Source organism: Scyliorhinus canicula, chromosome 18 (assembly GCF_902713615.1).
Source record: "Scyliorhinus canicula chromosome 18, sScyCan1.1, whole genome shotgun sequence".
NCBI classification, from domain to species: Eukaryota; Metazoa; Chordata; class Chondrichthyes; order Carcharhiniformes; family Scyliorhinidae; genus Scyliorhinus; species Scyliorhinus canicula.
Window position 1 is genome coordinate 22,157,031 of NC_052163.1, and position 26,869 is coordinate 22,183,899.

Sequence of the window (26,869 nt, forward strand, 5' to 3'; positions counted from 1 at the left end):
TGAACAAAATTACCTCACCCCTCACCACCGCCTTTAGAGCCTCCCAGACGACTGCCTTCGACACCTCACCCGTACAGTTAAATCTTACATATTCCTTAATTACCATTTCAATTTTCTCACAGAATACTTGTTTCCCCAAAAGCCCCACATCCAGTTTCCACCCCGGCGTCTGCACTACCCCTTTCTCCAGCACCATATCCACCCAATGTGGCGCGTGATCTGACACAGCAATTGCAGAGTATTCCGACCCCTTGACTCCAGCCAGCAAAGCCTTTCCCACCACAAAAAAGTCGATCCGCGAGTATACCCTATGGACTGTTGAGAAAAATGAGTCCCCCCATTCCCCTGGGTGCAGGAACCTCCAAGGGTCCTCCCCTCCCTTTCCACCATTAGCCCAGGCAGCGCCTTCGCCCCCCCCCCCCCGATGGGACCAGCGAGCGCGGCCGTGATCTGTCCAACCTTGGCTCCTGCACCAAGTTCCAGTCCCCCCCCCCCACAATCAGCTCGTGTGTGTCCAAGTCAGGAATGGCCCCAAACTTTCCTCACGAATCCCACATCATCCCAATTGGGACCGTGTACACTTACCAGCGCCACTAATCTCCCGTCCAGCGCCCCTGCCACAATCACATATCTACCCCCCTGATCTGCCACCACCTTCTCCATCTGGAAGCGTACTCTTTTGCTGACCAACACCGCTACCCCTCGAGCCCTTCCATCAAATCCAGAGTGAAACACTCAGCTAACCCAGCCCTTTTTAAGTCTCACCTGGTCCTTCACCCTCAAGTGAGTCTCCTGCAGCATTGCCACATCGGTTTTCAAACTTTTAAGATGCGCAAGCATCCTTGACCTCTTGACCGGACCTCCTAGCCCTCTCACGTTCCACGTGACTATCCTTACTGAGGGATCCCCTTCTTATCCACCATCATCATACCCCCGGGCCCTGCCCCATAAGCCTGACCTGCCCCTGTCCATTGTTAACATCGACCCCCTTTCCCCCCCCTCCCGAGAACCCGCCCCCCCTACATTTCCCCCCGAAACAACATCCCCCAACATCCATCCCTTCCCCCCCCCCCCCCCCCCCCCCCCCCTCCCGCTCGCCTTGTAGGCCCATTGACGCCTGCTATCCAGGCTCCAACGTCTGCAGCCCTCCTCTCCCCTCACCTCCGTTCACTAGCTGACTTTAGCTAGCTAGTGTGGGTGGCTTCTTCCCCCCACCCCCCGGCCAAGACATAGCCTCCCTTTCCACCCAGTCCCAGAGAAAGAAACAAAACAAACCCAACAATCCAACCCCTACAATTCACGAACATAACATTTAACCGTCGCAACACAGAACGCCAATCGACCCACCATTAACTTGAACTCTGTAACAATGGAAAGAGAAGTAAATTACAATACAAATCCGTAAAAAGAAAGTTATAACATTTATACATTTTCCGGCTGTTCAAACATAGTCCACAGTCTCTCTTCCAGCTTCGCTCTTCATGTCTGTCCCAAGCCTTCTGCCTTCACGAACGCCTCAGCCGCATCCGCTGTCCCAAAATAAAAGTCTTTGCCGTTATACGTTACCCTCAACTTCGCTAGGTACACCATACCAAATCGCACCCCCTTGTACAATGTCACCTTCACTCGCCCAAACGCCGCTCGTCTTTTTGCAAACTCCACTGTCAAGTCCTGGTAGATCCGGACTGCAGTACGATCCCATAGCACCTCGCCATTCTGCTTCGCCCAGTTTAATACCGTCTCCTGAATGCAAAACTTATGGAAGCAGATCATTACTGCCCTTGGCGGCTCGTTCACTTTGGGCTTCGGCCTTGACGACCGATGAGCTCGGTCTAGCTCGTACCAGGAGGGGTTCTCACCCTCCCCCATCAGCTCCGCCAACTTCTTAGCAAAGTATTGTGTTGGCCTTGGGCCCTCTGTCCCTTCGGGCAAGCCCACAATTCTCAAATTGTGCCTCCTTGAGCGGTTTTCCAAGTCTGCAAGCTTTGCTCGGAGTCCACTGTTAACCTCCACAACCCTCCGCAGCTCATCCTCCACTGAGGTGACCTGGTCGCTGTGTCGTGACACGGCTTCCTCCACTTCCTTCATCTTCTCGCCCTGCTCTCGCACCTCGGCCAATGTCCTCTCCACTGGGGCGAATGCCTCCTCCACCATTGACTTCAATGCGACCGCCGTCTCCTTTCTCAAGGCCTCCATGTGCCTCGCAAACAGCTCCACCAACATCACCTCGGTCATCTTCTCCACCGTAAATAGTGCGGCCCCGCTTTGCAGTTCGGCTTCCGCCTTCCTGTCACCACTTTTATTCGTCTTCTCCTTCAGCGGCGACCCCGCGTTTCCTCCTTTCTTCGGCGCTGCTTTTCGCATCCTTTAGCGGCTTATTGTTTTTTACTTTCTCTTCTCCTCTCTCCCCCTCCACCCTTCTGTCCTTCATCAATCTGAATTATTCGTTTTTATTAAAAAAAGGGGAAGAGAAAAAAGAAACTTCACCAAACTTCCTTAAATCTTCAAATTTTCTTTCTTTCTCCTCTGCATTCACCCAGAGCGCCCCTGGGACCAGGCTTCATCCTACCTCCTTCCCCCTAGGTGGGGGCCATCCGATGTGGGGACACCCCACTTACATGGTGCCCTGGACTCGGGCCTGGCGCCTCTGCTTCCTCGTAGCTCCGCCCCCACTGCTCTGCCCCCGATGCTGCGGAGGGCCCAGCGCCTCAGCCCCCGCCGCCCGACACCCGCGCGAGGTTCTTCACCGGCCCCGCTGGCTACCCGCGACGGTCCCAGAGGCCGATGATAGTCCGGGGGAGGGGGGGGTGTTAAAACTCGGGGATTTCCCCGAAATCGCCGTGACTCGTGGCCACTGGCGGGAGCTCTTCGCGCTGCGGCCGCCCTGCGCGCCCCTGCCACCGGAAGTCCCAAATGCAAACCATGTTAAAGGGTACAGATTGACTCCTGGTTGCTGGAATGGAGTTTGCTGGGATGAGGTCCCAGGTTAGATCCCGGCTCTGGGTCACTGGCCGTGTGGAGTTTGCACATTCTCCCCGTGTTTGCGTGGGTTTCGCCCCCACCACCCAAAGATGTGCAGAGTAGGTGGATTAGCAATGCTAAATTGCCCCTTAATTGGAAAAAATGAATTGGGAACTTTAAATTTATTTTTAAAAATAAATAAATGGAGTTTGCTGGCACATACCTTGGGAAATGACTTGAAAATATTTGTAAGAGAAATTCCCACAAACATTTTATTGAGGCATTTTATGGTTTTATAACAAAAAAGATACAAATACAAATGTAAACATAATTCAGTGCGTAAATTCCCACATATTTTGTTTGCACTGAATCATGGTTAGTAGTCTTTAAAGTAATTTGACCGTTTAGTACAAATTGGGCATCTTTTGAGCAGTTTCCATATTTAATATTAAAATTAGAATTTGAGACTTCTGGTGATGGCTTGTGAAAGTAGGACCCACAAAAGCTTGCTCCTGCCCAGGTCCCGGTATTTTGACCCTTTTTTGCCAGTTTTTTTCGGAAGATTTTGGGTTCTAACCCAGTAGATTGGTGTGAAGTTCGGATACGTTTATTGAGGAATGTCAAAAGCCTTGTTGACAGAGGCTACGGGAAAGAAACCCCTGGTTGTGAGTTCGACACAGGAATCTGCGGGAGAAAAGGTGGTGGAGGTGGCCGCCCCATCACGTTAGAAACATTGCCTGGGGTGCTGGTGCAGGAGTTGGAGAAGTTTGGCAAATGGATGGCCAATTCGAGCAGCAAGGGAAGGAGATTAAAGTATCGTTTAAAGTGACAATCGAGGAGGCTTTGGGCCCAACACGGGAGCAGCTGGGCAAGACAGTCAAAGCTGTGAAGGAGCAAGGGGAGAGGCTGAATGCCTTGTCGGGCATGAAGATCAGCTTGTGTTGTTGGAAGCTGAGATGCTGCTCGTGTCGGACAGGATTAAGGGCCTGAAGGCCAAAGTGGGAGATCTGCAGAACGGGTCGAGGTGTATGCGCCTCAGAGTGGTGGGCTTGCCGGAGCGAGTGGAGGGCCCGAGGCCAACCTGTGTATTTTTCAGAAATGTTCTCTCGGTAGCTGGGCGGGGTTGAAGTGTTTGCCACTCCGGAATTGGACATGGCGCATCGGGTATTGTGGCAGAAGCAGCAGCCGAACGACCCACCGCATCCAATTTCACAGTTACCAGAGGAAGGAGCGGGTCCTGGAGTGGGCTAAGAAGAGTCAGATCATTGATTGTGATGGTGTGCATCTACCAGGACACTGGTACCGAACTGGCAGCACGGTGGCGCAGTGGGTTAGCCCTGCCGCCTCACGGCGCCGAGGTCCCAGGTTCGATCCTGGCTCTGGGTCACTGTCCATGTGGAGTTTGCACATTCCCCCCGTGTCTGCGTGGGTTTCGCCCCCACAACCCAAAGAAGTGCAGGGTAGGTGGATTGGAAACGCTAAATTGCCCCTTAATTGGAAACAATGAATTGGGTCCTCTACATTTATTTTTTAAAATAAATAAATAAATAAAAATAAATAATAAGGCGAAGTTGGTGCTGTACAATAAGGGTGTGCAGTTCGAGGTGGTCTCGTTGGACTTAAGGGATCATTATGCTGGAGCAGGCTGAGGCCTTCATCAAGAATAAAGGACTGGGACTGGTTTGAGGTGGGTTGGTGGTATGTTTTTCCTGTATGTGTAAGTTGGGTCGGGTGACTGTAAATACTGTAAATATTGCAATATAGGGTACGATCCAACAGCCACGCTGCGCGCAAAAAGCAGCTCGCCATGGCACAAAATGGCCTAAAGAAGCTGGGAGATCCTGCTTCCGGGATCTACGTGACTCGCAATGCCGTGGGAGATCTAACGCGATCGCGCGAGACATTGCGATGCAAATCCCGTCCATTGTGGGTGGGATCACTTTTGAGAAAATCTGCATATTAGAGCGAGACAGCTCGTCTCACTTTAATGTGCAGATTCCCGAGGCACCCGAGACATTGGGATCTATTCTGTCACCTCGGAGCGCCGTTCAGCACTGATCCCCACAAACAGGGACTAGACGAAATGGCATTTGTGGGGGTTGGAGGCCCCTTTGGGCCTCGGAGATCGGGGAGCCATATAAAAATGGTGTCCAATCTCTCACTATCCTGAGGAGTTCAGGTTAGTGGAACCCCTCGGTGTAGAAAATGGTGTAGAACACATTCCTTGCTGAGGCTCCTTATTTAGCACAAGCGGCATTTTATCGCCATGTGTTTCTCGGTGCTGCGGGCGCCTGGAAACACGTGGCTAAACGCGCTCACTATGGAACTTGTTCCCATTCAGTTGAATCGCACCCATAGTTTTTATGTTTTTGCTGTCCTTTTTCTTGAGAAGTTGGTGGGTGAAATTCTTTCCTGAAGACTAGTGGGAGATTGTAGAGCGGGCGGGGGGGGGGGGGGGGGGGGTTGATTTAGTAATTGGAGGGAGTGAGAAGCATGTTGAGGATGCTGGGTTTGGGACATTGGGGTAAGAGGTGAGCCTAGGGCATGGGGGTTGCAGGCCTTTGTTATGGAGATTTTTGGGCAGAACTGAGATGGGGCGGGAACCTTGCTAGCATTTGGAGTTGGCTGGTTAGCATTTGGAGTTGGCTGGTTAGCATTTGGAGTTGGCTGGTTAGCATTTGGAGTTGGCTGGTTAGCATTTGGAGTTGGCTGGTTAGCATTTGGAGTTGGCTGGTTAGCATTTGGAGTTGGCTGGTTAGCATTTGGAGTTGGCGGTTAGCATTTGGAGTTGGCTGGTTAGTCACTTGGAATGTGTGTGGCCTGGGGGGCTTAGCATTACTAAATTTGCTGTACTATTATTGGGTGGCTAATGGGGAGAAGGTCTGGGCACTCTCTCGGAGTTGGAGTCACATAGGGGGACATGTTTGTGGGAATATATAACAGCGCCACTTCCGTACTCAACAAATCCAGTGGTGGTGGCCACGCTAAATATATGGAGGCAGTTCTGCCAGCATTTTATGTTGGGGCAGCTTCAAGGCTAACTCCCATTTATGCGAACCACTAGTTTGAGCTAGCAAGCCTGGATGCCAGATTTGTGCATGGAGGCAGAGAGGGCTGGAGAGAATTGGGGATCTGTTTCTGGCGGGGCAGTTTGCCAGCTTGGAGGAGCTGCAGAAACAATTTGGGGTGTTAGGCTCGGACATGTTTAGGTACCTCCAGGTACGAAGTTTTGTTGAAGTTTTTTTTATTTCTCCGGTGGTGCCTCCATCATCCTTACTGGAGTGGATTCTCTCCAGCGCGGGGTCGGAGGAGGACAGTACACCTGGCATGTACGCACAGATAGCGGAGGAAGAGTTGAGTTCAGTGGAGGGGATGAAAGCTAAAGGGGTGGAGGAGTTGAGGCCAATACTGGACGAGGGCTGTGGAGTGAGGCACTACAGAGGGTGAATGCTAAGTCGTCGTTTGCGAGACAGCCATACCCAGCTGAAGGTAGTGTCTTGAGTGCACCTCACTAAGACAAGCATGAGCTGCTTTTTTGAGGGAATGGAGGATAGGTGCGAGTGCTGCTCGAGGGGGCCGACACCACACATACATGTTCTGGTCCTGTTCTGAGCTGATGGGTTTCTGGAGATACTTTTTCGACATCATGTCGGCGATCCTAAATATTGAGCTGGAATCTTGTCCCCTAGTGGCTATTTTTGGGGTTCCGGATGTGCCTGGTGCTAATGTCCTGGCCTTCGCATCATTGGTGGCATGGAGACGGATTCGGGTGGGCTGGAGATTGGCAACACTGCCAAGTGCTTTGGCGTGGCATGGGGATTTGATGAGGTTTTTGGAGTAATTGGCTTATTACTTTCAAGTTCAGTACCCATTTTATTTAATTATGCCTCTCAAATACTCCGGGATTTTTTTCCAACATCAAGTGCACCCGTGTTGTAACTTTGTTTATTATTTTGTTTGTTGGAGAAGTAAGATATGCAGTGACGTGATGTTTTCAGTCTACTGGTACATTAAGTATAATGAAGCATCTTTTTCAATCTTCTTCCGTTAGGTGGCAATGAAGCTGGTCTTAAAGCTATGAAGTGGTTCATTGAAAGTGATGACAGAAGCTGATTGAGCAACCATTAACCTTGTCTAAGTTGTAAACCTTAAAAGGGTTCACTTAAACACCATGGCGCACAGTGTGGACTTCTACCGAGATGCAGATGATGATGCTGTCCTAGAGATCAGGTGAGTAATTTATTCTTCCGGAGAGTTACTTCCTGCTTCCACAAGAAATTGCAGCACCCTCTGCTCCCACCCCTCCCCTTTTTTAAAAATGGCTTGTTTCAGGTATCACAAATTAATATAAATGGGATTATAATTTCAAACTATTTCAAACTGTAACTGATGATTTAGATCAAAGGGAGATTACTAGCCTTGAAGTAGATAGTTATTAATCAGATAAGAGGGAAATTCCTTCTGCCCTTTGGACTTGATTTATTGAGGTGACAGCATGCCACAGTAGTTAGATGTTCTATGTAGATGAGCGACTTTTCGACAGCAATTGCTTTAAACTCTACTCCGATTTTTATTTGGGTTTTTGTTTGGTCAGAACTGGGATTAATTCCTCATCCTAATGTCTGTTGGTCTTGGAGTCTTCAATGAATGTTCCCTGAAATTTTGTACACCTTGCTGGTTCTCATTCCTCCTCCCCTCCTCTCCCTTCCCTCACCTGCCCAAATAAGAAGTTCAGACTTTAACTGTAAGTAAGATACTGTTTTGGCAAACAAGAAAGCTTGTCCACGGCGTGATCCTTATTCTGTCTACATCCCTAAAACAAATGCTTTGTTGTTAATTTATGAATATTCTTCTCCGATCTTTCAGGAGCACAAATGCATTTTGCCACACTGAATTTTGGAATTTTTGTCCTTTAATTTTGGTGATGGTGGAATTATAGCTCAGCTGTTTGACATTGTAGGAATGACATTTGCAACGTCCCCTGCCTTACACTTGATTGAAAGGCTTGCGGTATTCATACCAACGGGTAACTTGCCAACAAGGCGTTGGGATTTTTTTGTTGTTGTTGATTCCTGGGCTTTGCCCTTCATTTTGGCTCAAAATCGGGTTGTTTTAAGAAATGTGCCACCCTCGGAACAACTTCTGCAGCTGAATGCTGAGAAAATGGCTTTGAGTCTTCCAGCTCTTCATGAAGTGCGTAAGAAACCAGGCAGTGAATCCAGAACAGTTGGTGATAAGCAGCTGTATTGTGGAAATAATTAGCATCTGCCGCTCAGGCGAGAAGTCTAATTTAATCACGATAATCCTGATGCAAAATGGGTCCAGGTGAGCCGCTTCCTAAAAAATAAATTTGGAGTACCAATTAATTATTTCCAATTAAGGGGCAATTTAGCGTGGCCAATCCACCTACTCTGCACATCTTTTGGGGTTGTGGGGGGCGAAAGCCATGCAAACACAGGCAGAATGTGCAACCTTCACACGGACAGTGACCCAAAGCTGGGATCGAACCTGGGCCCTCGGTGCCGTGAGGCAACAGTGCTGACCATTGTGCCACCATGCTGCCCCGTGGCCTTTTAAAAAAGAATTCTGCAAAGAAATTCAACCGACTAATTGGTTTATCATAACCATTTTATGAAATGGCTAACAAAGTAATCTTGTTTGGACTGACTTCCACAACTCTCACTTAATGTTTGCTTCTGTTAAATCCCGTAAGTGTGTATGTTGGCACATTAGTCTATTATGAGAGTGCCTGGTTTTATCGATACTCATTTTATAAAACCATGTGAGACACATAAGTACTCCTCAGCTTGTATAATGAACCGATTAATGCGTCTAGGATTCGTCCAAGTGGTGATGCTCCGGATTGTTTTGCAAACCGATCTCACATAACCTTTCCTCACAGGCGATGAGCTGGCAGCTGACTTCTGCTTTGGGCATGAGAACACCAGTTGTTTCTGAGGGAGAAATGATGAAACATTTTCTTATCTTGACAATCCAATAGGGGGTGGTTCTTCAAATGAAAAAAATGCTTTTATTCCAGTGAACAGGAACCTGCTTCGCCTGATTTCTGCATCGAAGAAGATTTGGTCCACCATTCCTTTGCCGATCTTCTCTCTGAACAGAGTGCTGTAGAATCTCAATCGTCGGTGATGATTGAGTTGGAGGATCAGACCTGTGCAGGGATAGGTAATGAGATACAGAACATTTGATTGTTGTTTGTGTATTATAAAGCAATAATTTCCCTTGTATGTATTTACAAGCCTAATGATTATCTTGTTAAAAATATATATATATATAATTTATTCCAAACACAGCCAACAAATCAGACAATCAACAAAAACTACAACCAATTTACAAATTCACCCGGTGCATGATTTCCCCCCCACCCAAGCTCTATCCCCATTTCCGGCTTACCTCCTTCACTGGCGCTTTCCCCGTTTCCAACAACCACCCATAAATATCCGGAAACCCCCCCCCCAGCTCATCCTGAGTTAGCAATTCATCCAGACGAGTATTCCTTGGCAGCTGAAGGAACAAGGGGATCTTCTTGTGTACAAAATCCCGCAATAATTAAATTGACTCCCCTCGGCAGCAGGAACTCCAGCAACTCTTTGATTATGATCAGAGTTGAAGTCTACTACACTTACGAAGAACACTTACTTTTTTGCATGCCGTCTAATTTTGCTCCATTAAGAACTTGCATTCACATAGCACCTTTATTATGGCAATGTAATCTGTGCACTTCACACAAATGTAACCATGGAAAATTACTTGGTGAGTCAAAGTGGTACATATTCAGAGAGATAACATTTTGAACAATGAGGTGGGTTTTAAGGAGGGTCTTACAGGAGGGCAGGGATGTAGAATCATAGGGTCATAGAATTAACAGTGCAGAAGGAGGCCATTCGGCACGTCGAGTCTGCACTGGCCCGTGGAAAGAGCATCCTACCCAAGTCCACACTATCCCCGTAACCCAGTAACCCCACCTAACCTTTTTGGCACTAAGGACAATTTAGCATGGCCAATCCACCTAACCTGCACATCTATGGACTGTGGGAGGAAACCGGAGCACACGGTGGAAACCCACGCAGACACTGGGACAACGTGCAGACTCCACACTGGCTGTGACCCAAGTCGGGAATCGAACCTGAGACCCTGGAGCTGTGAAGCAACTGTGCTAACCAATGTACTACCGTGCTGCCCACATAGGTAGAGAGGAATCGGGATTTCAGCAAGGAGCAGGACCTTGGAGACTGATATTGTGGTCGAAAATGGGGTGAGGGAACGGAAGGTTGCAAATGTTGTCAGACTCCAAGGAACAGCGAGTGATTGGCGAGATGGAGGGCTAGAGGAGGTTTTGGAAGTGGGGAGAAGACCAGGTCATGGAAAGGATTTCAAGGCAAGGGTGAGAATTGTGCATTTGATACATTGGAGCCTGAGAGCTAATAGAAGTCAGTGATGGGTGAGCCCAATAGGCTGCAAGTCAAAGTGTTTTGGATACTCTGGAAAGGGTGGGAGCAGAATCTGCAGGACGTTGGAATAGACCAGTTCCATCGGACAAAGGGTTTCAGCTGTAGATAGGCTCAGACATGGGTGGAAGTAGGCAATTTTGGAGGTGGAAGGAGCTGATATTTATGATGCATGCAATGTGATGGAGAGGATGTGGAGTTGGAAGTTACAGAAGAAAATGAAACAACACTGATTATGTTGGCTGCTGCAAATGATTTGTGTTCTGATTTTATTCAGAAAACCAAGGTTATATCGGATCACCCCCTCATGCACAATACATGCTCAATGATGACTGCTATGATCCTGCTACCTTGAAAGTGCTCTCCTTCATGCCCAGCAGAACTATAGGTAATTTTTAATATTTCTTATTATACTGGTTTATTTGCATGAACTGTATTTTGCATCACTTCATATAAATACACTTACACTCAATCTCAGCATGGGCAGACTATTATAAGTATGGTAGAAGGTACCCGCAAGGTACAATATTAATTTCAGTCCTACCATGATGCCACTAATGTCAATAGAGTATGACTGGAACATTGGCTTGCCTTTTTTTTTTCATTAGGAGAACCTGTTGGTTTTGCTCAACTTTTATAGCAATGATGCTTTCCTAAGATTGACTTTCAGGGCTGGAGTTTCATGTTGGGTTTACCAAACTTGAGTTGGCCCAGGAACCCAAGCATGTCACCTCTGCCCCTACCCACCCATATTTCCGTCTCTGGAGATGTGGCCGGGCAGGATTCCTGACCCCCCCCCCCCCCCCCCCCCCCCCCCAAAGCAGCGTCCTGGGAGTGTAGATGCTGAGGTGGGGGAGGTGGTGGCGTAGTGATATTCTTGTTGCACTAGTAAACCAGAGACCCACGGTACTGCTCTGGAGACCTAGGTTCAAATCCTGCCACTGCAGATGGTGAAATTTGAATTCAATAAAAATCTGGAATTAAACGTCTGCAATGATGACAATGAAAACATTGTTGATCATCGTAAAAACCCATCTGGTTCACTCATGTCCTTTAGGGAAGGAAATCTGCCGTTCTTAGCTAGTTTGGCCTACATGTGACTCCAGACCCACGGCAATGACTCTTAGGAATGGGCAATAAATGCAGGCACAGCCTGTGATGCCAATGTCCCATGAACGAATTTCAAAAAAATGGTGGGCTGATTAGAAGGCATGCCTGGCTTCGCTGAGACATTGGCCCAGATCTTCATATTGCTTTGGCGCCCCTTCCATGCTCCCTCAAATCCCCCATTGCCCCCTCATAGCCCCAGTGCCCTCCCACAGTCCCTCAATAGCCACTCACGCAGTATTCGCTATACGCAGACTCCGAGAGTCATGTAATAGCTATAGGAAGTCTTGGATGTGAGTGGGCCGGGGGGGGGGGGGAGCTAAAAAAAGAAAAAAAGCTCATAAAACTGTCATTCAAAAGCATGATTATTCATACTGTAAATGAAACTCCAAACCCAATGAAACAAATCTCTTCAAGTGGTCAATCAGTTTTCCAAACAAACAAGTATTCATCAACCACGTTAAAGACACTTATTATGTGACCTCTTGAAGCTGTTAATCAAACTCTGTGCAGGGCCCCCTTTGCTGAGATGTGTGGTTTGGAAGCTTTGGAAACTCAGTAAAATATTCATTATGGGCTCCACTGTCACAACAAAACTGTTACAGCACCAAGCAATAAACCTGCTGAAACCTGGAAAACAGATGGCTCGGGATTTTTTTTCTAAACTACACCAGATGACCGGTCAATCAAAGCAGTCCAAGAAAAAGTGGCTTTTTCTTCCAAAATGAAAGCTGCGGACCATTGTTTTTTTTTCAAATTTAAAGTGATGTGGACGTTTCTGCCACTTCAAATTGTGGCTCAAGAGTTCCCAAGGAGTTTCTTCAGTTTTGAATACAAAACAACACTTTTCCAATTGAAAAGTACTGTAATGCATCTCACAATATCTCACAACTTACACAACGCCGATCAATCTCGACTTACTTTTGCAGAACATAGCCCTGTGATCAATCACTGAAGTAGCTGCACTGTGGTAAAAGAACATTTCATTTATAAGGCTGCATCTAATAATGACACCTGAAGTTGCCAAGACATTTAACAGCTGCCTGTCAGAGTACTCCCACCCTATCAACAAACTTCCCCCAAGGTTCATGAACTATCAAACAAGGAAGGTTTTCCAACCTATTTCAAAACCTCCTGCCCCATCTCAACAAAAATAATGGGGGATCAGGCGATTCAGTTTTCCCTGAGGGCTGTCAGTGGCGGCCCTGATGTAAGAGGACAGGCCTGAAGGCTTGTAGCCCAAGCATAACTCAAACCTCTTCCTGGCAATGGGCGGATCACGTGGGCTCATTTTAAAATGGAAATGTAAATTTGCTGTGAAATAAACAAAGCTTTTTTTCATATATTTAAAATACCCAATTCAATTTTTGTCCAATTGAGGGACAATTTAGTGCAGCCAATCCACCTACCCCGCACATCTTTGGGTTGTGGGGGCAAGACCCAAGCAGACACGGGGAGAATGTTCAAACTCCACACGGACAGTGACCCGGGGCTGGGATCGAACCTGGGTCCTCGGTGCCGTGAGGCAGCAGTGCTAACCACTGCGCCACCGTGCCACCCTTGAAATAAATTAATTTTCTGTGATTCCTGAACCCATTCCTGATAACCGGGGGTTGCGAAAATCCAGCCCCTGGTTCCAACACTTTGCTCTTCTGAACAAAACCTGGAGTCAGTAATGCACTTCGGTGATTTTACTTTGCTAATAATAAAAAGGAAGCAAAAGGCAAAGTTGTCTTATTCATTGCACTTTAAAAAAAAAAGTTATTGAAGTAAATCATCTGACAGTATAAAATGGAGAAAATTCAGAAAACAGAGGCCAGAGTTCCAATGTTTTGATTCAGGTTTCAAAGGTTTCAACTCGGGGCGAGAGCCAACAATACCAACTTCATAGATATCATAGAATTTACAGTGCAGAAGGAGGCCATTCGGCCAATCGAGTCTGCACCGGCTCTTGGAAAGAACACACTATTTCAGCCCACACCTCCACCCCATCCCAGTAACCCCACCTAACATAAGGACAATTAGCATGGCCAATCCACCTAACCTGCACATCTTTGGACTGTGGGAGGAAACCGGAGCACCCGGAGGAAACCCACGCAGACACGAGGAGAACGTGCAGACTCCACACAGACAAGCCGGAATCAAACCTGGGACCCTGGAGCAGTGATGCAACTTTGCTAACCACCGTGCTACCGTGCCCCCAACCCATACTTCTACACTTAACTCAGTAAATTGAACTTTTGTAAGAGCTGGTGTAGGAAGTTCAACAATGGTACAATTACATTGTAAGAAGTGGCTTTTAGAGGTTGGTATACAGAGAAAAGAAGACTCTGATCACAAACCCACCTAGATTCTTTCCCGGACAGTGAATAATCAATTTGTAGCCAAATGAAACTCTTACAACCTTTCTTACCCCTCCGACCAAGACCTGAATGTGTGAACCAGAAGGCTATGAGGGAATTAATACATATGTTTGATTTTCAAGGCAGTTCCTGTTTTTCAAAGCTATTGAAAGCACGAGGACAATGTTAACAACTGGATTTCATATTACTGCAGGTCGTTCCAGAGGTGCAGTTATTTCTGACTACTGCAATCGCACATTAAGGTTTCGGCGAAAAAGGGCTCGACCTGCCCTGAGCAACATGACTCGATCAATGAGACCCAGCATCCGGGATGTAGCTGCATTGGATGAGACTTGTGAAGAAGAAGTAGGCAAGTATGAGTGTAAGAGTGCAGTTATATGGAGATGATCGAAGAAATCATGGCTTGAGTGATGCACTATACTAATTTTGTTAAGTAAATTGTGCCTTGTTTTCCCCCCTAATTTTCTACTATTCTTGGGATACTTTTTAGTGTCTTCTACCATGAAGATGGATTTAAACATATCCTCAAAAATATCGACTCTTTTCTTATTATCAGTTCCCCTGTCTATATTTACCTGTAGAATCTCCTTTTATTATTTCTCATTAGTTTTGACTCCCATCTGTTTCTCTTGTGTATTTTTTAAAATCATAATTTGCTGGCTTCTAAAATTTCCAAGCTTCAGGCCGGCCACTAAGCTTCACAATATTGTGCATCTTTTCTTTCAACTGAAATGCACTGTACTGAACATCTCTAGTTAGTCACTTCTCGTGAAGCCTTTTTTCCTCAATGGGATATTTTGTGTTTGAGAATTACAAAATATTTCTGATATAATTGCCCATGCTTATCTTCCCACTTGTGGCTCTCTCTGAGAATAATTAATATTTTGGCAGGAGCACACTGTATCTTGTGTTCGGGGATTGGATCAAATTTGGGGCACATTGGGCTGATCCAATGAGTGGCAATCACCATTGGATTGCCACTCCGCTCCTGTTTTTGTTTGCCACAGTACTGGAGCTTTGTATTCCTGGTCTAGACTTCCAAATTAGGCCACTCCTGAAATGCAGAGCATCCCTATTTTCTGATCATCACGCCAAGCCATGCCCCTACTTTTGTGATGCCAGTTGCCATATTCTGGCAAGTCTTCAATCACGAACACACGGAAAAGCTCTGGGACACTTAAATATCTTTGCCGTGTGTTAATGAGTGTGAGTGAGGTTACGTGGGTAGAGTGGTAGCTAGCAGGCTACCAACGAGGTGGGTGGTAGGTGGCAGGGTGGTGAAGTTTAGTCGAATTTGGCCGGGGTTGTAAGTCGAAGGGTCGGGGGAGGGGGGAGTTGGAGGACGGGATGTGTAGTCTGGTCAGGAGTGTGCCCAGGAGTTAGAACTGTTTTTATTTTCTGTCCAACGTTTCCTGGGTAGCTATCCAGGTAAGTAAGTTGGAACTCTCCAAGGTGACTTTTCGGAGACTGTCACTGAACTCTCCAAGGTGACTTTTCGGAGGGTTCCGGAGAATTGACCATTCGGTCTAAACTTCATGTGCAATTCCCAGGGGTCCCAGAGTGGAGCTGGGGTGGGATCATTTGGAGATCGGAAGTTCTGGGCCACGCTATTTTAATTTCTACCGAAGTAGAGATGGGTGGTGCAGGTTTGTGTCTCCGGTGAGACATTTCAAAGCTGGCTGTATCCCCGACAAGAGACTGGATGTGACTCCAAAGAAAGGGAGGGAAAATCAGAAGGAAGACAAGTTGTCCTGATTTGCTGCTGCTTAACAGTCATGTACATGAGAGCATCGACAATCTGCCAGGTGTGTTATTTATTTTGTTCTTTAGGCAGGGGGACAGACTTGGCTCAAAGTCTGTGTAAAAGAGGGGATTGATGGAAAAATAAAAATGATCAGAAACAATGTAGGTACTGAGAGTAATTGCCTTTGCTTCCTCTGGCCTTTGAACAGTGACCCTGTGGACAAAGGGTATGTCTGTTCACTATAAAAGAACAAACCAACACTATGATTGTTGGGCTCCCGGCCTCATGCTCTTGCTGTCCAGGTGGCCTCTTTATTCATGCAAAATGTGAAGGAGCAACATTGTAGTTTGAATAAAGAAATCCTTTAGGTTCCACTTAGCACAGCAATATTCATAACTAAAAATTCTGACTGCGGCAAATTCCTGAGTGCCAAAAATATTGTGCCTCATCCTTGCATTTCTCCTATTTTGTTTTAAATGCTTTGTCAGGGATTTTGTCGTTTCATTTTCTTTCTGCCCAAATAAATTTCCTAATGTTGATCTCGGCAGCTTTGATAATTGATGAAGCAATGTCCCGGGATGATTTTCTAGTAAGGTTCACTTGGTTGGGAAATCATTCATAAGATTTGCAGCTATCATCAATCTTGCACCTTTTGAGACCAAAAAAACTTCATCAAAATCATTAACAGTTGTGCCAAGCTGTCTGTTTAAAATTGTGTTCATTAGAAAATCAAAACCATCTGAATTCAGCTCATCCAAACTTCCCAAACTCTCATTGGCTGCCTTGCGTCACTCTGGAACTGAACATTGAATTGTAGCAATAAAATAATAGATAAAAGCAAATTACTGTGGATGCTGGAATCTGAAACCAAAGGAGAAAATGCTGGAAAATCTCAGCAGGTCTGGCAGTATCTGTAAGGAGAGAAATGTAGCAATCTTGCAAAAATGAAGCCTCCTATACAACCCAACTTAATTTTTACCAGCCCTTCCCATAAATGTGCAAAGGTTTTGTGCAGGTCTGAATAAGAGCTTGCTGAGTGTCCATCTGATACTCGCAGGAAGAGACATCTTTAAAAATAAGACTCTCCTTCACTTGGATTTGGTGAAATGTTTTTTCCACTTCAAATCTCAGTCGTCATCAATCTGCCAGAGTTCCTGCAAAAATGCGTTTTGCCCCCAAATGTTGTCGTATGCAGGAAGTCAGGGGCCCGGTGTGAATTATTGCGAGCCTATCCCTCCACCAGAGTCTTAACATCGAGAATTTATCAACTAATATCCAGCAGTGATGTTTGAGAAAAATTACAAAATATCCTTTAAAAGTAGGAAGACACTTTCATTCCTTAGAATTGAGGATTTTCCTAGTCTTGATTTGTATATGTCAATTACTGTGTCGCTGCAAAAAGTCCAAGAAATGGCTAAGTCATGTTTGATTCTGTATTCCAGAAAAGAAGAAACTGTTGTCTGAGTTGCAGCAATTGACGGGGAGTGACTGCATTAAGCTGTTGAGAACGATGCCACTGAACCTCTCTGTGAAACGGGAATTCAGGTAAGATGGAAACAATTTTTATTTTATTTTTTTCCGATTAAGGGGCAATTTAGCGTGGCTGGCCAATCCACCTACCCCGAACATCTTGGGGTGAGACCCACGCAGACACAGGGAGAATGTGGAAACTCTACACGGGCAGAGAGCCGGGATCGAACGTGGGTCCTTGGCGCGATGAGGCATCATTGCAAGCCACTGCACCACTGTGTAGCCCTGTAAGATGGATAGTTTGATGTGCAGTACTAAACTGATATACTTTTCCTGCCATTTCTTTCATTTGTACCGTTCCAGTCAACCTGACAAAACTTTAGGGCAGCACGGTGGCCTAGTGGTTAGCACAGCTGCCTCAGGGCGCTGAGGTCCCAGGCTCGATCCCAGCTCTGGGTCACTGTCCGTGTGGAGTTTGCACATTCTCCCCGTGTCTGCGTGGGTCTCGCCCCCACAACCCAAAAATGTGCGGAGTAGGTGGATTGGCCACGCTAAATTGTCCCTTAATTGGAAAAAATAATTGGGTACTCTTTTTAAAAAAAAAAAAAAAAAAAAAAATTTTTAAACCTGACAAAACTTTTGTCTAGTTTTATTTTGGTTACTGTTTCTTTAAATTTTAGTGCACGTTTTTTTTAATGTGGGTGTTTTTTAAATATATTTTTCAAAAAGTGTATAATTCAGATTCCTGTGCCAACCTTCCTTTGTTGTAGTGTTGCCACAGTGATTGGGTACAAACTTAGAGAGGAATAGTTAAGACTTGAACAGTGCTGCGTGTTGATTCTGGGTTTTTTTTTTAAAGAGAGTTGCAGGAAGAACCCAGTAATATATGAAATGAAAATCTGCTGGGTGCTGGAATCAATTTGAAATTTTGTTTAGATTCAGAATTTGGAAGAAAACACTTGAATTAATATAGGTGCTTACAAAATTAAGAGAAAAGAAAATATATACTCAGAAGTTGTTTTTAACCTTTTTATTATTTTGTCTTCTCTAGAAGATAGGTCGGAAAGTCCCCCTGTACATTTATAATTTTATTATATCACTTGGGTTATTCACTTCTTCTTTGTTAGTTTACTAAACCTATTCAATACTTAAGAGTTTAAATAAAGGTGCATTGTGAAACTGCATTACCTGTTAAAAGTAAAAGATACAAGGCCAGCAGAATGCTTGCACAGCAGCTTAGAAAGAGGGAGGCAGCCAGGGAGATAGGGAAAGAAAATGACAGAGATGGGAACCTGGTTGGCGATTCAGCAGGGGTGAATAAGGTGTTTAGGGATTTCTACAGTAGGCTGTACAGGTCGGAACCCCCTACAGGGCCGGAGGGGATGAGGCACTTCTTGGGGGGCTGAATTTCCCAAAGGTGCAATGGGAGCTGGTAGAAGGGTGGGGGGCCCCGATTGGGTTGGAAAAGATGGTGGAGGGTCTGAAGGACATGCAGGTGGGTAAAGCCCCAGGGCCGGACGGGTACCCAGTGGAGTTTTATAAAACGTTCCCTGGGATATTGGGGCTGGTGTTAATGAGGATGTTTAATGAGGCAAGGGAAAGACGATGTCACAGGCCACGATTTCGCTGATTCTGAAGCAGAACAAGAACCCGGAGCTGTGTGGGTCCTACAGGCCGATATCCCTGTTGAATGTGGATGCCAAACTGCTGGCCAAAATTCTGTCCTCCAGGATTGAGGATTGTGTTCCGGACATTATTGGGGAAGACCAGGTGGGGTTTGTTAAGGGTAGGCAGTTGGTGGCCAATGTAAGAAGGTTGTTAAATGTGATCATGATGCCCCCGGAAGGTAGGAAGGTGGAGGTAGTGATCGCAATGGATGCAGAAAAGGCTTTTGATCGGGTAGAATGGGATTATCTGTGGTAGGTACTGGGACGGTTCAGATTTTGGCAGGGCTTTATTGACTGGGTCAGCTTTCTGCATGAGGCTTCTGTGGCAAGTGTTCGGGTGAATAGGACAACACCGGACTATTTTAGACTGCACCGGGGGCGAGACAGGGATACCCCCTTTCCCCACTGTTGTTCGCGCAATTGCTCTTGAGAGCCTCAAGGGGCTGGTCCGGGACGGACCCATTGGACGGGATGGAAGAAACCATGAGGATTCTAGGGGAATTTGGCCGGTTTTCAGGATATAAGCTAAACATGAGGAAAAGTGAGATGTTTGCGATCCAGATGAGGAGACAGGAGAGGCGATTGGGGGAGCTGCCATTTAGATTAGTAGGGGGAAGCTTTAGGTACCTCGGCATTCAAGTGGCGCGGGAATCTGACCGGCTACATAAAATCTGGCCCGGCTAGTAGACCAAATGAAGGACCATTTTCGTAGATAGGACGCACTCCCGTTGTCATTAGCTGGGAGGGTGCAGACGGTGAAGATGACGGTCCTCCCGAGATTCCTGTTCGTGTTTCCATGTCTCCCCATCTTCATTCCGCGGTCCTTTTTTAAATGGGTCAACAAAGTGATCTTTTGCTCTGTTTGGGTGGGCAAGATCCCACGGGTAAGGAAAGTAATGCTTGAGCGGAGTCGGGGAGAGGGTGGGCTGGTGCTACCAAATTTTAGTAACTATTACTGGGTGGCGAATATGGCCATGATCAGGAAGTGGGTGGTTGGCTAGGGGTCGGCATGGGCGCGTATGGAGGTGGCTTCATGCAAGGGCACCAGTTTGGGGGCATTTGGGTAGCACTGTGAAGTAACAGTGCTACCCACTAATGAATGGCAGAGCAGGTTTGAAGGGCCGAATGGCCCTCTCCTGTCCTATTTTCGAAGTTTCTTTTCAAACCCAGAGCAAGCAAGCATTTGCTAAAATGGAGCCAGATATGAATCATTGCACTGCTTTATTTTACAGCAATTGCAGCACCACAGTATCAATCTCACTTAGTTCAATCAACCTTGACACAACAATACAAAATAAAGAACAAGTTATATTCTTCTACCAGTTGCTTTGCATGACTTTAACACAATTTCTGACAACTTTCCTGCATTTCAATCATCTAAAGCTTGGTGAAATCTTTTTTTTTTAATTTTGCTTCAAAGCTGGGCCATTTGTGCCTAATACTTGTATTGTTCTGAGCTGCTGTGCTCAAAATCAGAGGGGATGGCATATGCCAGGCAACTCCTACTGAAGGCACAAGGCAAGGCATCATCCAACTTAAGGGCAGCACGGTAGCATTGTGGATAGCACAATTGCTTCACAGCTCCAGGGTCCCAAGTTCGATTTCGACTTGGGTCACTGTCTGTGTGGAGTCTGCACATCCTCCCCGTGTGTACGTGGGTTTCCTCCGGGTGCTCCGGTTTCCTCCCACAGTCCAAAGATGTGCAGGTTAGGTGGATTGGCCATGAAAAATTGCCCTTAGTGTCCAAAATTCTATGATTAACCTAGGACAAAAGTTCGGCACAACATTGTGGGCCGAAGGGCCTGTTCTGTGCTGTATTTCTCTATCTATAATGGATGTGAGACCATTCCTGATTATCAAGACTGGCTAACAAATAGTGTACTATTCGCAAGTCGTTGAGGAAACTACTTCATGAACATTTTACAGACCTCTGATTTCTGTATTTTCAAAAAATGTTTGAAATAAAATGTCACATTTTCCACCCCCAAATACTTATAGAGGAAAAAGAAAATTATCTAAATTCTGCCAAGGTGACTGACGGGTCATGTTTTTACAAAATTAATTCATGGGATATGGGCATTGCTGGCTAGTCCAGCATCTGTTGCCCATCACTAATTGCCCTTGAGAAGGTGGTGGTGAGCTGTCTTCTCGAACCGCTGCAATCCACATGGTGCAGGCACACCCACAGTGCTGTTGGAGAGGGAGTGCCAGGAGTTTGAGCGAGTGACAGTGGAGGAACGGTGATATATTTCCAAATCAGGATGGTGAATGGCTTGGAGTGGAACTTCCAGATGCTGGCGTTTTCATGTGCCTGCTGACCTTGTCCTTCGAGGTGGTGGTGGTCAGGCATTTGGAATGTGTGTTGGTGAGTTGCTGCAGTACGTCCTGCAGATGGTTTCCACTGATGCTTCTGTGTCAGTGGTGGAGGGAATTAAACTTTGTGGAAGGGGTGCCGGTGAAGCACGTGGCTTTGTCCTGGATGGTGTTACTCGAGTGTTACTAAAATTGCACTCATCCAGGCAAGGGAAGAATATCCCATCACACTTCTGATCTGTGCCTTGTGGATGGTGGACAAACTTTGGGGAGTCAGGAAAGGTGAGTTACTTGCCACAGGATTCCTAGCTTCTGACCTGCTCTCCCAGCAAACAGTATTTATATGGCTGGTCCAGTTCAGTTTCTGGTCAATGGTAACCCCCCAGGATGTTGATGGTGAGGGATTCAGCAATGAATCAATGCAATGGTAATGCTTTTGAATGTGAGGAACGATGGTTAGATTATGTCTTCTGTGAGATGGTCATTGCCTGACACTTGTGTGGCCAAATGTTACTTGCCACTTTTCAGCCCAAGACTGGATGATATTGTGCAGATCTTGCGGCACCTAGACATGGACTGCTTCATTATCTGAGGAGTCACGAACGGTGCTGACCATTGTGCAATCATCGGCAAACATCCCCACTTCTGACCTTATGATGGAAGGAAGTTCATTGATGAAGTAGCTGAAGATGGTTGGGCCCAGGACATTACCCTGAGGAACTCCTGCGGTGGTGGCCTGAAACTGAGATTACCCGTCTCAAACAGCAAGTCGGTTCAATAAAATTTACCAGAAAAGATTTGCTGTTTCTTTCCTGGGCACATTACTGAAAGCTGGAAGCCATTGCAAGGCTAGACATGTGAAAGGAATGGGAATTTTGATGCATGTTACGTCAGATATCATGGTTGGTTCCCTCCTGTGGCCTCATGAGAAAGGCACTGAAGCTGAACACACCCAGAAGGCCCTGGCTTTGATTTTATTTGTACTGAATTAGCTGGGCAGAGTGAGGGCAAGAACAATTTGGCTCAGATACGATCAACCACAGAAAGGGTTCCTGACAATTCTGCTGAAAAGCACAAGAGGTGAAATGAGATTGTTGCTTATTTAAAATGTGCTCTATCACCATACCAGTTGACTAGATTTCATCTACAAAAGGAAATGGTGGAGGGGGGATATATCCTGAACTATTCATTTTTCAACCCCATAATAAAATGCTCCTCCTGTTGGAAGAGCAGAAAGGTGCAAAGTGAATTTATACATCAGTATGAGATATTACCTTTTTGTCTTTAAGATTTATTTTTATCCACTTAATGGGTTCTCGAAGCTTCATCCACAAACATGGCCTTATAAAAACAAATGTACTATGAATATATATTGAAAGAAATTTTGATAGTGAGCACGACCTTTGGGGGTTTAATGTGCTGCTACTGAAAGACAGTATTATCGGGTATACAGATGCTCAGTCTCATCTGATGATGGGTGATAGGATTGATTCTCAGTAGCGTTCCCTGTAAAACGCAAGGCTGTGCAGCAATCCAGACCTATCTGCGTTGGCCGCAGTTGTTGCGGAATGAAATTTAAAGGGGCCACGCGCTTAAATCGCCCGCACACACTCTTAAAAACTAAAATTCTAAGTGAAACCTGAAAGATCGAAGAAGAGAGAGCAAAGTGTGTTCCTGATTTGAGAGTCATTTGCAGCAAGTTGAGACAAGTTACTTGACAGTGCTTTCACTGAGACATGTGGGCACAAAATGTTGTTTGAAGAAGTGTTGGAGGTTGATTGTTTTAACTTGTTTTTGAGGGGCTACAATTCCTCTAAATGCTTCTGTGTTCCCACAGACGTATGACATCAAACTGTAAAGACCGCAGTTGTGGCCCACTTGAAAATAATCATCTACCTTGTTGGAGTCGCACAAAGTACAACCTGATCATTGTAAGCAGCCGAGAATGGTGTTATTTAAAAATTGTCAAGCCCAATGAAAAATTGACATTTATGCTTTTTTATTATTTATTACTATTTTAAATCATTCATATTTTCCAGTAATATATGTCATTCCTGTCCAACCTCTCTGGTTCCTCTTGCAAAAGTTTTAATTTTCACTCCGTTGATTAAGGTAATTGTAAGTTTTTTTTTAAATTAAAACGGCCGCAGAACGAGAACACATCTGAAACTGGAGCTGTAGGAAATATTACATCCTCAATGTTTCCCCCCAAATGAAAAAGATACATGCAACGTATTTCATTGTTGATGACTGTCCTGCCAATATTGTCTTAACAATTATCCTGCAAATCAAGGAAATGGTCTTCTTTTCGTCAGTTAAATGGCTTATTCTCTTCCCACAGACTGTTTAACCCAGTTATTTTTTTTGTGCTTCATTATTAGGCCGTCAGGCAATGCTGGTATGGGTTTCTTTCCTTTCTGAATTCGCTTCAGCTGTGGCAGATTGCCGAGAAACAGATCGGTGGTCGTTTTGGGACGGGTGTGCTGTCATACTTCATCTTCCTCAAGATGCTGCTGATACTCAATGTTTTCCACCTTGTCATGAACCTTTCCTTCATTGTCATTCCCCAAGCCACTCACCCTCCTGCCAACACGAAAGGATCCTTCTCCGGGCTGGAGCTCCTAACTGGCAGCGTAAGTGAGCTAAAACCTGGCTTCTCATCTGCTTTTGCTTCGAGGCCCTGCTCCCCAACTTATAGGAAAACTTTAAGGACCATCCCTGCCCCCCCTGTGACTCAATGAGTCTTTATGAAAGTTAGTTATTTAATCAAGCATGCATTTTTATTATGACATCCAGCCGCGTCAGTTGCCCAGGAAAGCTGAGGGGCCACAGAGGTAAAACATTCTGAGTTCTGCCTCTTCCGGGCAGGAATGCTGACTGCTGTCTCACAGCGCCACGGACCCGGGTTCAGTTCTGGCCTTGGGTGACTCGGCTGTGCGGAGTCTGCATGTTCTCTTCGTGTCTTTCCCCCGGGTGCTCCGGTTTACTCCCACAGTCCAAAGATGTGCAAGTTAGTTGGATTGGCCATGCTAAATTGCCCTTTTGTGTCCTAAAAAAGGTGAGGTGGGGTTTTGGGGCTACGGGGATAGGGAAGGAGCGTGAGCCTAGTGTGTATGCTCTTCCTGAGGGTCGGTGCAGACGCAATGGGCCGAATGGCTTCCTTCTGCACTATAGGGATTCAATGATTCTAGTTTGGTCCAGAGGATCTGACAAGACTTCCCTGGACCCACTGGGCGGATGCCACCAGAAAACAAGGGATGGATGGCAAGCCCAAGAGCACTTTAAGCTCAGGGAATATTTTAACCAGTGAGTGCTGGCTGGGCCTTGGATGTTTGTACATCTGATTTGGTGCAGGCAGAAACAGGCAAGTGTAGCTCAGTCACCTGTTGCCAGTGGCTGAATGCTGTGTGGGTATGGGGAAGGTGTGGGCTGTGTGGGTATGGGGAAGGTGTGTGCTGTGTGGGTATGGGGAAGGTGTGTGCTGTGCGGGTATGGGGAAGGTGTGGGCTGTGTGGGTATGGGGAAGGTGTGTGCTGTGCGGGTATGGGGAAGGTGTGGGCCGTGCGGGTATGGGGAAGGTGTGTGCTGTGTGGGTATGGGGAAGGTGTGTGCTGTGTGGGTATGGGGACGGTGTGTGCTGTGTGGGTATGGGGACGGTGTGGGCTGTGTGGGTATGGGGAAGGTGTGGGCTGTGTGGGTATGGGGAAGGTGTGTGCTGTGTGGGTATGGGGAAGGTGTGTGCTGTGCGGGTATGGGGACGGTGTGTGCTGTGTGGGTATGGGGAAGGTGTGTGCTGTGTGGGTATGGGGAAGGTGTGGGTATGGGGAAGGTGTGTGCTGTGGGTATGGGGAAGGTGTGTGCTGTGCGGGTATGGGGAAGGTGTGGGCTGTGTGGGTATGGGGAAGGTGTGTGCTGTGCGGGTATGGGGAAGGTGTGTGCTGTGTGGGTATGGGGAAGGTGTGTGCTGTGCGGGTATGGGGAAGGTGTGTGCTGTGTGGGTATGGGGAAGGTGTGGGTATGGGGAAGGTGTGTGCTGTGTGGGTATGGGGAAGGTGTGGGTATGGGGAAGGTGTGGGCTGTGTGGGTATGGGGAAGGTGTGTGCTGTGTGGGTATGGGGAAGGTGTGGGTATGGGGAAGGTGTGGGCTGTGTGGGTATGGGGACGGTGTGTGCTGTGTGGGTATGGGGAAGGTGTGTGCTGTGTGGGTATGGGGAAGGTGTGTGCTGTGTGGGTATGGGGAAGGTGTGGGCTGTGGGTATGGGGAAGGTGTGTGCTGTGTGGGTATGGGGAAGGTGTGGGCTGTGTGGGTATGGGGAAGGTGTGTGCTGTGTGGGTATGGGGAAGGTGTGTGCTGTGTGGGTATGGGGAAGGTGTGGGCTGTGTGGGTATGGGGAAGGTGTGGGCTGTGTGGGTATGGGGAAGGTGTGTGCTGTGTGGGTATGGGGAAGGTGTGTGCTGTGTGGGTATGGGGAAGGTGTGTGCTGTGTGGGTATGGGGAAGGTGTGTGCTGTGCGGGTATGGGGAAGGTGTGTGCTGTGTGGGTATGGGGAAGGTGTGTGCTGTGCGGGTATGGGGAAGGTGTGTGCTGTGTGGGTATGGGGAAGGTGTGGGCTGTGTGGGGTATGGGGAAGGTGTGTGCTGTGTGGGTATGGGGAAGGTGTGTGCTGTGTGGGTATGGGGAAGGTGTGTGCTGTGCGGGTATGGGGAAGGTGTGTGCTGTGTGGGTATGGGGAAGGTGTGTGCTGTGTGGGTATGGGGAAGGTGTGTGCTGTGCGGGTATGGGGAAGGTGTGTGCTGTGTGGGTATGGGGAAGGTGTGTGCTGTGCGGGTATGGGGAAGGTGTGTGCTGTGTGGGTATGGGGAAGGTGTGTGCTGTGTGGGTATGGGGAAGGTGTGTGCTGTGTGGGTATGGGGGAGGTGTGTGCTGTGTGGGTATGGGGGAGGTGTGTGCTGTGTGGGTATGGGGAAGGTGTGTGCTGTGTGGGTATGGGGAAGGTGTGTGCTGTGTGGGTATGGGGAAGGTGTGTGCTGTGTGGGTATGGGGAAGGTGTGTGCTGTGCGGGTATGGGGAAGGTGTGTGCTGTGTGGGTATGAGGAAGGTGTGTGCTGTGTGGGTATGGGGAAGGTGTGTGCTGTGTGGGTATGGGGACGGTGTGGGCTGTGCGGGTATGGGGAAGGTGTGTGCTGTGTGGGTATGGGGAAGGTGTGGGCTGTGTGGGTATGGGGAAGGTGTGTGCTGTGTGGGTATGGGGAAGGTGTGTGCTGTGTGGGTATGGGGAAGGTGTGGGTATGGGGAAGGTGTGGGTATGGGGAAGGTGTGTGCTGTGTGGGTATGGGGAAGGTGTGTGCTGTGTGGGTATGGGGAAGATGTGGGTATGGGAAGGTGTGGGCTGTGTGGGTATGGGGAAGGTGTGGGCTGTGTGGGTATGGGGAAGGTGTGTGCTGTGCGGGAATGGGAAGGTGTGTGCTGTGTGGGTATGGGGAAGGTGTGTGTGTGCGGGTATGGGGAAGGTGTGTGCTGTGCGGGTATGGGGAAGGTGTGTGCTGTGCGGGTATGGGGAAGGTGTGTGCTGTGCGGGTATGGGGAAGGTGTGTGCTGTGCGGGAATGGCGAAGGTGTGTCCTGTGTGGGTATGGGGAAGGTGTGGGTATGGGGAAGGTGTGGGTATGGGGAAGGTGTGGGTATGGGGAAGGTGTGGGTAAGGGGAAGGTGTGTGCTGTGCGGGAATGGGGAAGGTGTGTGCTGTGTGGGTATGGGGAAGGTGTGGGTATGGGG

At 47.3% G+C, this 26,869-nt stretch overlaps 1 protein-coding gene across 4 annotated transcripts in view; it reads left to right on the plus strand.

Annotated features, from left to right (window-relative positions):
- LOC119953088 (transmembrane channel-like protein 6) overlaps positions 1–26,869 on the plus strand; it is a 119,777-nt gene that overhangs the window by 68,463 nt on the left and 24,445 nt on the right. For 3 of the 4 annotated variants that reach the window (XM_038776921.1, XM_038776919.1, XM_038776920.1), the window contains exons 3-9: positions 7,013–7,191; positions 9,002–9,147; positions 10,708–10,818; positions 14,094–14,249; positions 17,087–17,189; positions 22,932–23,025; positions 23,476–23,727. In XM_038776921.1, the coding sequence (XP_038632849.1) occupies positions 7,133–7,191; positions 9,002–9,147; positions 10,708–10,818; positions 14,094–14,249; positions 17,087–17,189; positions 22,932–23,025; positions 23,476–23,727 (921 nt within the window). In that variant the 5' untranslated portion in view covers positions 7,013–7,132. Of the gene's footprint in view, positions 1–7,012; positions 7,192–9,001; positions 9,148–10,707; positions 10,819–14,093; positions 14,250–17,086; positions 17,190–22,931; positions 23,026–23,475; positions 23,728–26,869 lie in introns of those variants that run through there. The other variant, XM_038776922.1, reaches the window with a different exon arrangement.